General features: G+C 38.3%; 1 protein-coding gene across 1 annotated transcript; it reads right to left on the minus strand.

The window, feature by feature from the left end:
• LOC109708497 (5-oxoprolinase-like) lies at window positions 1-5302 on the minus strand. Its single transcript, XM_020230269.1, has 2 exons — window positions 5170-5302; window positions 1-4198 (listed from the first exon to the last, which is right to left on the minus strand). Exon 2 carries the CDS (start codon window positions 4156-4158, stop codon window positions 382-384), a length of 3777 nt encoding a protein of 1258 aa, XP_020085858.1. The 5' UTR covers window positions 4159-4198; window positions 5170-5302; the 3' UTR covers window positions 1-381.

Below are 14020 nucleotides of genomic sequence, written 5' to 3' on the forward strand. Positions count from 1 at the left end.
TTCAAATACGTCACTACAAACGCAACTAGTGAAGTATTTTAAACATCTATGCTTGATACAGTAGGTTACAAACTGTGTAAGGAAACAGATCAAATACAACTACCAAGATCAACCAGCTTAATCATAAAATCAACAGATAACACAAACTAAACTAAATAGGTTCCATCTTAATGCCACATGTTTATTGGTAATTCTGATTCAATTACGTGACTGCTATTGCAACCATTGCTGTGATATAGAGGGACAAACCTCTGAATACAGTATACCCTTTTAAAGCCCAGATTCATAGTTTGCACTTTGTGCTCGATACAAGAGAATTACCTTTATTCCAGAGAAAACTCGAAGTAGAAATAAGAATCTCACAAGACAGAGTAAGAAGAATCAAAAAGGGGAGCCGAAGCCACCACCCCCAGGAGTAAAAATCTGAAGAATCTCGCCTGCATCAACCACGACAGTGTTTTTCCCGCCGAGATAAACCCTCCGCTTATCCTTCCTAATCAGAAAATTTGCACCTCGGGCCCCATCTTTTCCTCCCTTCAATCCTCTCGGCGCGTGAACTCGCCTCTCAGAAAGTATGCTCACCACCACAGGGCGCCGAAACTCTATTTCCCTAACGATCCCGTCACCCCCTCTATGGAATCCAGCCCCACCGCTATTCCCTCGAATTCCAAACCCATGCAGAATAACAGGATACCGCTGCTCGAATATTTCTGGATCGGTCATCCTGGTATTAGTCATGTGGCATTGAACCCCACTGGTCCCATCCCAAGTGGGCCCCGCTCCACACCCACCTCCAATTGTTTCGTAGTAGCCGAAAGTGTCGTCCCCAAATGTTAAATTATTCATGCAACCTTGAGAGCACGCACACGCCTGAAATGCAGTCAAAATTACGTCTGTTACCCTTTGAGAAGTCAGCACGTTGCCACCCACAACAGCAGCTTTATCGCTGGGAGAAAGGAAAGAACCTTCCGGAATGAAGATTTTCACAGGGGCTAAGCACCCTTGATTCAATGGGATATCAACATTAACCAAACATCGCAAGCAGTATATAACAGCCGCTGCTGTTACCGCCTCAGGCGCATTCCAATTCCCGTAAACCTCCGAACTTGTACCTTCAAAATCAAAAATAGCTTCACCTTTGGTAGACTCGATACTGAGCTTCAAATGGATTACGGAACCATCATCCATATAGTCTTCTTCTTCAATAATATAAGTTCCTTTCTCTTTTTCAACTCTAGAAGCAACTTGTTTTAACATTTGCCTCACGGCTTCTTCAGCATTGTTTTGAACGTGTGTCATATAAGATTGAACGGTAGCTAAACTGTACTGATTGATGAGCTCTTTGATGAGTGTTATCCCTCTCTGGTTTGCAGCCACCTGGGCCCGGAGATCCGATAAGTTATCTTGTATCCTGCGGGTCCCAGGGACTCTTTTAGCTGAATTTTCATCCAAACACGGCGACTGAAGTAAGCGAACTATACCTTCTTCTTGAAAAACACCTTTCTCTACAAGTTTGAATGCTTTAATCGCCGCGCCTTCTTCCCAAATGGACTTCGAGAAAGGCGGCATGCTTCCCGGAGTAATTCCACCAATCTCTGCATGATGTCCTCTACTAGCCACAAAAAATACTATTTTGTTATTATCAAAAACTGGTGTGATAACTGTTATATCTGGAAGATGGTTTCCTCCTGCAGAAGGATGATTGGTAACAAGAACATCGCCTTCGTTTAGATTATCGGCCCAGTAATTAAGTTGCCAACAAACGGTACTAGACATAGCCCCCAAATGCACAGGTACATGTGGGGCATTTGCCACAAGCCCTCCATCCGGCCCAAAGAGAGCACAAGAGAAATCAAGCCGTTCTTTGATGTTTGTGGATATTGAGGTTCTTTGAAGGGTCCGGCCCATTTGCTCGGCAATGCCCATAAAGCGGTTGTTGAAGATGGAAAGTTGTACTACATCTGCAACCTTTCCATCAATCTTTGCATCGCTTGTGGGTGAATTAATCTCAATTTTTATGTTACCATACTTAGAGATAACGGCTTTACATTTTGGTTCTACGATCACTGTACTGTTTCCATTCATTATAATTGCAGGTCCTTGTAGAACATGGCCACAACCCAAATTTTCAAGCTTGAATAGCGGAGTCTCGTACCACTCTTTATCAAAATAAATCTTGTAAGAGCCTTCTGGTACAGGACTTGTCAACACTGGCTCAAGCTCCCGTGGTTTCAAGATGCTTGTGGTGCCAATACCACGAACCCTAACATCACATATGAGTATCTTTCTGTTTTGCAGTTTAAAGCCATACTCTTGTTGGAATATCCTAAGAAACTCCGCAGCATAATCATCAACATTTTCTCCTCCGGGTCTTTTAACCATAATGGCTGTATCAGTGCCCTCGTACCTCAAGTTCAAATAAGATTCAGTACGAATGCTTTCATCACTAAATCCCTGTTCTCCAAGCTTTTGTTTTACCTGTTCTATTAAAAGACCCTCCCTTCGAGAGGCCTCAGCAACAGAATCAGCATCGTAAACGGAGGAATATGGCTCCTGAACCTCTTCAACAACATCAGCTAGACCCATTCCATAAGCACTCAATATCCCACAATATCGATGAATTAGGACCTCGGACATGCCTAAGGACCTTGCTATAGCACATGCATGCTGTGGGCCCGCGCCACCAAAGCACCCAAGTGCATGGGTTCGTGTTTCATGACCTTTCATTTCCGTCAATTGGCGAATAGGCCGACACATAGTTTCATTTGCCACATTTATAAACCCTAGGGCAATCTCCTCAACGATCATATCCTTCACCGATGGGTCCTGACTCTTCCTGTAAGAGTTTATTTCACTCGCTAGCTTCTCGAATGCTTTTCTTGTAGCTTCAATATCCAAAGGTTGATCTTCATTGGGACCAAATATTGATGGGAAATAGTCAGGAATAACTGTTCCTAAGATCAAATTAGCATCGGTGACTGCTAATTCCCCACCTTTCCTGTAACACACAGGGCCAGGATGCGCCCCAACTGAATCAGGTCCCACCCTGAAGGACCCAAATTGAAACTTAAGCTTGGATCCACCACCAGCAGCCACTGTGTTGATGTCCAACTGAGGTGCTTGAATCATTACCCCAGCAATCTGAGTCTCAAGAACCTGCTCGTAGCTTCCACTGTAACGGCTCACATCAGTAGAAGTACCACCCATATCAAAACCAATTAGTGGTTTTGATGTCTCGAGCCCAAATAGGGTTTGCGAGTAACCAACAACCCCTCCGGCGGGACCTGACAATACAGCTTTATGCCCGGAAAATCTTTGTTCTGGTGCGAGACCTCCATCTGATTGCATAAACAATACATTTACCTTTTCTGAACCCCCCTCAAACCTAGACAAGAATCCTGATAAGTATTCCTTAATTACTGGAGTAAGGTAAGCGTCGACACTTGCCGTTAGTCCACGGGGCACAGCGCGAACCATTGGAGTCAAAGATGAAGACAAAGAGACGTGCCTGAAGCCCATGCTCAAAGCCAACTTCTCGACCAAGAGTTCGTGATGTGGGTAGGTGTAAGAATGCATCAAAACAACTGCCAAACAGTTAATTCCTTTAACGAGCAGACCTTTTAACAATGGCTTTAGTGTTTCTTCATTTAGAGGCTTTGCAACTTTAATTAACTCCCCTGATATCCCTTCGATTGACGAAGAAGGATCCTTTTCTTTATCAAGAACAAGCTCAATCCTCTCATCAACCTCTATGACCTCCTCGTATAGATTTGAGGGCTTTGTGACTGTTAGATCGAAGATGTTTGGCCGGGCCTGGTTTCCAATCTGAAGCAAATCTCTAAAGCCTTCAGTTACGCAAAGGGCGATCCTTTCGCCTTTCCTCTCTAAAAGAGCATTGGTTGCCACTGTGGTGCCCATTCGAATCCACTCGATCTTATCAGTTGGGATCTTCGAAGATCGGGGCACTTTCTCTCTGGTGAACTCTTCGAGAATCCTTCTGATCCCTTCGATCGGAGCATCATCGTAGTTTGATGGGTCCACAGATAAGAGCTTCATTACATAGCCATCCAACTGACCGGGTATCTCTGCATATATGTCTGTGAATGTGCCGCCCCTGTCGATGCAGAATCTAAATTTCTCCTCCTTCGTGCTCCCCATTCTGTGCGCCTTTCTTCCTCACCAATTAAAGTTATATATTCTGTCCAGTGAAAAAAAAAAGATTTTACTATTTTAAAATCATCAACGACATAATATAATAATTCTTTGCGTAGGTCGGTTTGCAGTATGTAGAAATTGAACTTCAATCACTCAAAACATTGAGAGTTTCTAAACTAAATCAAGCAGGGTTTACAGAGATGAATAATGTGGTGAAACTGATCAACTTATATAGTATGGATCTGAACAGTGCAAAATTTTATTGAATCTATATATAAATGACTACTCTAAAAGGAACATATAACTTGAATTTACTGTTTAAACCTACAAAAGAAATTAAATTAACGAAAAGCAAAAAAATTTTGACAGAATCAACAGAGCCAGAGTACCAAAAACCGATGCTCCGCAATATGTCCACCTTCCTCACCAATTAAAATTCAAATGAACACTCCACCGAATGAAAAAAAGAAAAAAAAAATAATAATTTGAGGCATCAACTACTATTTAACAATCATCCATTTTGTATGCTGTCCACAATGCAGAGAATTAGAACTACGAAAACAAGTAGCGGTTTCAGTGATCACTACGAATACATTGCAGTGCTTCTACATAAAATCAACCAGGATTTACACAAATTACCAATGCAGTGAAATCGATCACCTTCTACAGTCGCCTATCTCCAATCAACTACTAATTAGGTTTCGATTCATCTACATAAACACTGTAAAGAGAGCATGGAACTTGGATTTACTCACTAAAACTCGGAACAAATTTTAAAATAAAACTACAATCTAGCAAATTTCTTAAGATTTTTGGCATCAAAGTATGGTATACACCTCTGATTGTTTCCATCTAATTAATAAAAATATAATAAAACCCATATCAACGGGAACAACAAATCATTTGAGGGGTTCCGGATCAAATCATATTGTACACGCCTACTATATTCAAATCAATCGAGCTATTGTTCTACGAGAGAGAGCAAATAGTAAACCCTAGAACCCTAATCCTTACCGACGATCGAAGAGGAACTCGAGATCAGGCTCCGATTCCCGATCGAAATGGGGGGCGTAGCGCGGTGTTGCCTCGCCAGTCGCCACTCCCGAAGGTAAAATTGCATGGAAACCCCTCAACTATAGACATATAGACATTTTCAACGAGATAAGATTTCTTCATAAATAAAAATAATAATAATAATGACCAAATAAAATAAGGCCCATACGCTTGCAAGAAGCCTGTGGGCTGGATTGGACCGTGACGGACGCGGGCCATATTTGGATGCGGACCGGTCCGCGGTCCAGCACGGTGCGGTCCAATAATTACAATTAATATAAATTTTATGTAAATTTTCTTAAAGAATATATAAAACTTGTATTAAACAGGGATATAGAGTTTCGGTTCCCTTCTCTACTCGTATTTTAAATGTTTAATCAATGTATATATACAACCTCAAAATATATATATATATATATATATATATATAATTTATTTACTGATATATACTAGCGTATAACCTAAAAAAAATAAACACTAGCATATACTATGTAAAAATAATATTAAAATTTAAAATTAATAAACAAGTTTTTGGCTTGGCAGTAGGGGTGGCAATCCAGCTCGCTGTTTGCGAGTCAGCTCGTGTTCGGCTCGAAATGAGGTCGANTGACCCTAACCGAACACAAGCGCTCGATCGAGCAATTTCATAGCTCGGCTTTTTAAGTCGAGCACAGCTCCACCGGGTATTCGACCGGTTGCTTGTTATTTAATTTTTTCTAATCTAATTTATATATTTATATTTTATATACATAAGCTCGACAATAGCTCGGCTTGTGCTTGCTCGACTGGGGTCGAGCACAAGTCGAGCAAATAATTTGCTCGATTTTTTAAGTCGAGCACAAGCCGAGCAAATGATTTGTTCGCTCAGCTAGAGCTGGAGTAAAGCTCGGCTTGTGCTCGACTGAGCGTTTGTCGCTCGACCTAACGGTGGGGATGACGGTTCGGTTTTTGAACAAATAATTAAAATTTAAAATTATAATAAAAATGTATCATATACGATCACAAATAAAAAAAATCCAATATGCGATCATATATAGTCGTACGTGTTCGGCTCGTTTACACCCGTACTTGGCAGTATTTGACAGCTGGATTAGACACACCTTGTTCTTGAAGTTGACTTGTATGACAAGGACCGGTGTTTAGATTCGGAGAGTAAATTTAAAACATAAATTTTTAATTCGAGGCTAAATAATAATTATATCTAATGTCGAATTTATTTATTTATTTTTGAGAGATAGGTAGGATGCTACCTGCTTCGTTTATTTCATTTAGAAATAAACTTAGTTAGAAATGTAAATCAATTAGGATTCGAACTTGGGACATCAGGTACCAACCACCAAACCCTTTGTCGTGCTAGGCACGGTCGGTTAATGTCGAATTTATTACATTATCACCTTTCAGATTTAGACTCTTTTATGTCAGCCCTTCAATTAAGCTGGGCATTCAATATGGAATCTAGAAGTTGACTTGTAGAACACAAAATTTCTAAGCTAACTTTGGACCTAGAAATTTTCTACGCGGATTTTGGGAGTGCTTGCATTTTGAGACCATAGTTAGTTAATTCGGATTCGGCAAGAGTTCGGTATGAATATAATACGAATAAAATTTGTATCCTAATTTTTAAATCCGTAGAATAATACGGCTAAAAAACGGATTCGCCAATTATATACAGATACTATATGTTCATCAATTAAAAATTCGGGATAAAAAATTCGGCTATTAAATTAATTTTTTTTCTCTAGATTTATACTATTAGCATAAATACTCATAATTCTTAAGAATATAAAAATAAGGAGCTGCAGAATTAAGCAGATTTAAGTAAAAAAAGTTAACGACTCAAATATTTCAAGTTCTACCACATGACTGCCTATCATGGATCGAAAGAATAAAATCACATCCAAAAAACATTAGAATTAGCCCTCAATAATGCATCAAACATAACTTAACTCTAAATAATTAACCCCACTCCATTGGTTCTGAGTCTTCAGACAACATCGAGCAAATTTCGGGCGAGTGAATATTTTTTTTTTTTTTTCCCGTTTTGAGCGCGTGTGCTGCTTGCGGAGGGAGGGTACGGACACCCTCGATAATTTCGGGTTCGCGAATTATAAACCCTAAAAAACGAGAATTATTTTAATTTTTTCTTAAAAAAAGTACGTATTCGGTTTCCTTTATTCGTTATTCAAAAAATCTCTTTACATTTAACCTCTGTTGTTACCATATTGATTCCATTAGAAATTTATTTTTAATATCGAACTTGTCCTTTTGCTACCTCCAATTTCTCTCCTTTTTTGTCTTTTTCTCATGTATTTTTTCCTTCAAATTAATATGATAGATGAGAAAAAGTATATTAAGAGGTTCTAAACCTTCTGTGTCAATATGACACCTCGTAATATTTATAGGCTGTACTTGAGTTATTTCAATCAATTAAATTGAAGGCTTAATTAAATTAATTATTGATTCTACTGAATTTTATATTGAGTATTTTGGTATTTGCTCTGAAACTAGTTATTGAGAATCCGCAACCCACTTTGATACCGATTGTTGTAAATTTAACACTCGTTCTGGTATGGATTGTTTGGATTACGCAAAGAAAGCATCCAATCGAATTTTAACCATAAACTCATCTACTCAGCAAAAATTGATACAAACACAAAAAAGAAAAAAATCAAATAGAAAGCATAGATGAAATAAATTTCACTAACCAAGAAAAGAATTATACCTGACTCCTCTTTTACCCAAAATAGTTTCAACCCGAGCCCTCTTTCTGAATCTCCCTCGCTTCTATCTTGATTCTATGAATTCAGAAGACTACTCTCTCTTTTTCTAAATCCATGCTCGAGATATATTGATCATCCACATCCACAGAAGCCGCACACCTCCTCTTACACCTATACAATGATGCACCTAAAACCGTGGACACTTTGGGCCACACACGACATGGCTTCCGACTGAGACGTACGGCTCATCAAGAGCACCCACAACATGGCCGTAATTGTGCTTATTGATGGGAATCCAGTACTCACCCTGGTACCGGATCTTGAGAATCTGCAGCACGCTCCGATACCGACTGTTGTTGATTCGGTACCAGATGTTGCGATTTTGCAACGGAAGCATCGAATCGAATTTTTACCATAAATCCGTCTCCTCAGCAGAAGCTGATACAATCAGAAAAGTGAGTAAAAACCAAACAGAAAAATATACGGGTAAAATAAGATTCACTAAATAAGAGAATATTACATCTGACTCCTCTTCAATAATAGAGTAGCTTCAACCCGAGCCCTCTTTTTGAATCTCTCCTATTTTTTTTCTCGTCTTCTATAAACCCACAAAAGAAGACTTCTCTTTTTTTCTCTCTTACATGCACCCGTGCACTAGGAGCATGCAACCGGGCCTAGGCTTCTCCACTATACGGTCACCACCATAAAAAGGCTCTCTCTCATCCGAACATCATCTAGACTCACTACAATTTGCATACTATGGCCCAATATTTAAAGCGGGCTCCACCCAAAATATACCCAAATCCTAGTATAATTAGAATTCCTACTCCAATTAATATTTAAATCTATATTTTATTTATCTCCAATATATTTAAATATTTATCATAATCTAATTAGATTTATACTCTAATTAATATTTAAATCTTAATTTATCTNAATATACCCAAATCCTAGTATAATTAGAATTCCTACTCCAATTAATATTTAAATCTATATTTTATTTATCTCCAATATATTTAAATATTTATCATAATCTAATTAGATTTATACTCTAATTAATATTTAAATCTTAATTTATCTCTAATAGATTTAAATATTAATTCTTATCCAACTAGAAAATCAACTACAAATCTAACTAAATCCTAACACTTATATAATGCACACTCAAAACATACCCAATCCTAGTACGATTAGATTTGTACTCTATTTTCAATTAAAATCCGACTTGATTTATCTAATACAAATTTAAATCTTTATGCTAATCAAATCCTAACATTTTACGGTTTCAATTGCCTTTTAGCTCAAGAAAATTTAGTTTTCATTACTAATTAATGACAACCGGAGGAGAAATCAAGGAAAGGAAGTAGAGGCGATTTTGAAAGAACTTTAGAAGTTGAAGAAGAAAAATAAGAGGAAGAAGCCTGACTCCTCTTCTTAGCCTTATGGTCCCCACACTTCCTCCTTGACCCATTTTTGTAGGGGCTGTGATGGTGAAGGATGATGAGGAGACCATTTTCTTTGGCAACTACAGCGTTCCTTTAGAAGGCATCATCGAATTCGAAAATCTTTTGTTTTGGGATGAGGAATTCCTCGGAGCTCCTGTCCTTGACGAGAACCCCAACCTCCTAACCCCTCTTTGACAACTTGTCGTGCACCCACTTTCGTCATCTCGACCAAAAATCATTCCTACAATAACTTTCGGATTGACCACCACGCTTCCAATTGTCGTGTGCTATAGTGTTGTCTTTGATGCTTGTAATACACTGACTCTAGCAAATTGCGGAGTCCGAGTGTGTGGAATGAGTTGTGGAACTATCCTACGTGTTCTAAAGGACTTAGACAAGTTTTTGGACATGTTTGAAAGTGATTGGATGGCTAAAAACAGGAAAGTGCATTGATTGGGCGAAATCAGCCTTTTCTGCTTGGTGTACCGGTACAACCATTATGGTGTACCGGTACACAATGAAAAAACGTGGCAGCAGGGCTATTTTGGTAATTTCACACTTTGATCCTATCTATTTCATTCCAGCACGACTCCTGGGGCTCAGTGGAGGTTGCTGGAGACCAGAGAAGCAACTTTGCACCATTCTCTCTTTCTCTCTCTAGGGTTTTTCTCTCTCTAGATAAAAGTCGCCGTTTCGCGCCGATTTCGCGCCGCGCTCGTCGCTCGCTGGTTCNACTCGGATTGGATACTCGTTGTATATCGACTTGTACTTTGCTCTGATATCAGGATAGGACTCTCTTATTTTACTTCCTATCGACTTGCTTCTCGTAGACGCCTTATATACTGCAGGTGTATGGCGGGTCTGTGCACGTGCCGGATATGCTTCCGCTGGTACCCGGGCGTGACAATGCTTTTGCTCTAGACACTTCCAAATTTTATGGATCTTGCATTGCATGGCATGGGATTCTAGAAGCCCTTGTCTCTCTCTTTTGCTACACCTCTCTATCTTCTACCCTTTTCTATTTTTCCTCCTTTGATCTTGAACCCATGGTTTCCTCCTTTGCTTTTCCACTGGCGACCGGTCATAGAATTGTTAGTTCATACTTTACCCAGCGTTTTCCACCTCCTTAATCTCTGCTGCTTGTAGCTTCACCATACCGTCAACAGTAGGGATCTAAACATATCTTTTAGAGAGATCAAATATAAAATAAAAATTAAATATAAAAAATATACAAACTTATTAAATATAATTGTTAAGAGATATTGTATAAGAAAAGAACATGTATCATCTACAAAAAAACTATTAATTCTCATGGCCTTATGCTAATGTGGCACAACGCCCTTAATTTCATGGTGTGAGTCCCACTAATTTCTATAATTATTTTTTTAAATTGACTAGATTTTTTGTTTTTCTTTTTTTCTCCATTTTTTTTTTCGGAAAATGAACCGTTATCTCTTTACATTTGGGCGTGTGGGCCCCATTGAGAAGATAGACGGTCATCTCTTTAATCTATAAAAAAACTATTAATTCTCATGGCCGATAATGATGTGGCCCAACCCCCTTAATTTCGATAGGTAGGTCCCACTGATTTTTATAATTATTTTTTAAAAAATTTGACTAGATTTTTTTTTCTCCATTTTCTTTTGGGAAGATGGATAATCATCTCTTTACATTTGTGCATGTGGCCCCATCGAGAAGATAGATTGTCATCTCTTTAATCTATAAAAAACTATTAATTCCCATGGCCTTACGATGGTGTGGCCCAACCTCCTTAATTTTGGGGTATGGGTCCCACTGATTTTTTATACTTATTTTTTTAAAATTGACTAGATTTTTTTTCTTTTTTTTCTCCATTTTCTTTTGGGAAGATAAACAGTCATCTCTTTTTAGTTTTTTGGATTTTGTTCTCATGTGTTTTCATTTTCTCTCTTTGATCAGGGTCTTGAGCTCTCCATACCTGCAACACCTGCCCCATCCTCTACCCACGTGTATGTACATTTATTTTCTCTTTCTCTCTTTTTATTTAATTATTAAACGTAAAATGCGTTATTATAGTGGTTTGAGTTTTTTTTTTAAGAAAAGAGGAATAGAGAAATAGTTTGAGAAATGCATTATAGTAGCTTGAGTTTTTTGAAAAAGAGAACTGCGTTGAAAACTCTTATATTGATTATAATATAAAATCTACTTTATTCACAATAAATAAGTTGTATCATTTCATCAATAATATATGAAAGTAATATTCCACACTGACCTTTTTAATTACTTTTTCTCAAATTGGCTAATTTTTTGCCCTCTTTTTCTCCATTTTCTTTTCTGTTGACTCAAGATGAACCATCATTGTTATGAATGCTACCCGTTGCCCGATTCGTTATCGATTTGCCGTTTCTTCTACCCATGAATGTTGCCCATGGTTTGAAGATGGACTGAATTTATACATCAAGTAAAAAATATTAAATTTTTTCTTACGTTTTATTTCCTGTTTGCTTAGTAGATTACGTATATTTAGTTTTACAATAGCATCTACTCACTATAAAGTTCATGTCACTGCAATATATCTACTAACTAAATTTGAAAAGGATATGTTTCTAATCCCTTCTTTTTTTATAATTTTGTAGGATATTATTTCGAATTCTCACTTCATAAATATCTGCCCGCTGAAACGTGTGGGCCAATACACTAGTTTTGAGTTATAATTGTTTTTGATGTACTTTTAAATTTTGGAAATGATGTATGATGGCATTAGTAGATAGAATTATTTTTTAACCCAAACCACTATTATTTTGAAAGAAACGTAAAATAAACTTTTTTATATTCTGTAGGTGCTCTTTAAAATTGGGATTCAAATTTATAAAATTGGAAAAGGTGCCACATTGGAGCAAAAGATAGTCTTTCCTTATTTATTAAAATAAAATAAAGTCAATTAGTCAACAAAATAAAGTTAATTATAAAAGGTATCCTACTTTTAGAAATATAGGACTTTTTGTGGGAGAAATAAGCGGGGTCAATTGACCCACTCCTCCTGAGCTAGACCCGCCACTAGCCATCAAGGATGTCGACCAACTCTCTTGTTGCTATGGCTCATTCTGGAGCATGCCGAATAGGGCTCGAGACGTTAAGCAGAAGAAAGTGAAGGCTTTTGCAACCTCTTCTACACCATCAACGTCAACCTTCTCTCCCCCTGGTTCCTCCTGGCAAGCTACTGTTAGGCTATCCTCTCCTAGAAATGCACTTTGGATTCAACTACTGCGTTGAGCTACTTGACAGAGGACGACCTTCAAAAGGTTGCTAGGGAATACAAAATCATCATCACATCGGCCTTTTCTTAAACCTGGTTAACTCTTTTATAGACGGTCTACTTTGGCATGTTTTATTGGTTTCCAATGTCTCCTAGCCAAAGATGTTTTGTTAGGCAATGACAGGCCAAGTAGCATCGTGAGTTTTGAATTTTAAAAAGCTTTCCGATTTTGGGTCTTGTTATGGAGTCCTTTTATCGAGGATTTTTTTTTTTGAATACTCATCTTAAAGATGTACAGAATTAGGTTGTATGTGTAACATTATTTAGAAACTATGTGCTCTTTAGCTAGTTTCACCTTCTTTTGGGTGTTTTCTTGGGTAAATTTTAACTTTTATTATTATTATACTTTCTTCCTTTAATACAAAATAGGTACAATCTGTGTCACGCACGGGTCCCAGTGGAAGCCGACCCGACGCGTGCCCAGACTCACCGTATGCACAAGGTAGCGCCCGGTGCACACAAGGCGTCTATAATAAACAATCAAGAGAATGAACAAGAAAAAGTAATACTAGCAAGATAATCAGAGTATAGGTACAAAACTAATCACTAAAACAACACATATGAAAGTAAGGTAATACAACTATATATAGATATCCAAAAGAACATACATCATAGTAACCTAAGTAACATAACCAAATACAACAAGTGGTCTCTATACAATAGGGTCAAATACACCTCTCCAAACTAATACAAAACGGAAGGTGTCCACCTACACGGATATCTCCCAACTAGCTCTAGCTAGACGCGACCCCCTTGCCGCGATCCCTAGCCTCTCCCACAGTGGATAGCTCTGAAACAAAAAAAATAAAAACATGTGAATGAGAACTATTAATCAATAGTTCCCAGTGGATAAACCGCCGAGAAAAGTGAATTACACCACTAGGTCTGCTGAGGCATAAGTAGGAAACATAATGAGTACTGATACAACATGAATATTAAGCAAGAATTAAAATGCTAGTACTAGTATGCCTCCAATTCAACATGTATGAACACTACTCTATCATATAAATGAGCAAGTATATAACTAATGCCATGTCCAATTATCAAGCACTATCTAGTAGTGATGTCTAATTATTATGATTAATTATCATTCCCAAATTAACAAGGACCTACACAAAGTGTAGTCCTGGCTTGTGTTGTGCCTAATGGCCCCGTGGTAGTCAACATTCCTCCTCTAGGAACGAGCCTCGCCCATAGCAATCCACTTCAGCGCCCAATCCTGCATGGGCGAGAATGATGTCGTGTAGGCCAACTCCGGAGTGCCGGCTTGTAGGGGGTGACCCTCACAAGCTTGTGCGAATGAGCACAATAGCAAGCAAGCGTGATCAACCACATAGAGTTCTCGGCCATCA

Source organism: Ananas comosus, linkage group 4 (assembly GCF_001540865.1).
Source record: "Ananas comosus cultivar F153 linkage group 4, ASM154086v1, whole genome shotgun sequence".
NCBI lineage: Eukaryota > Viridiplantae > Streptophyta > Magnoliopsida > Poales > Bromeliaceae > Ananas > Ananas comosus.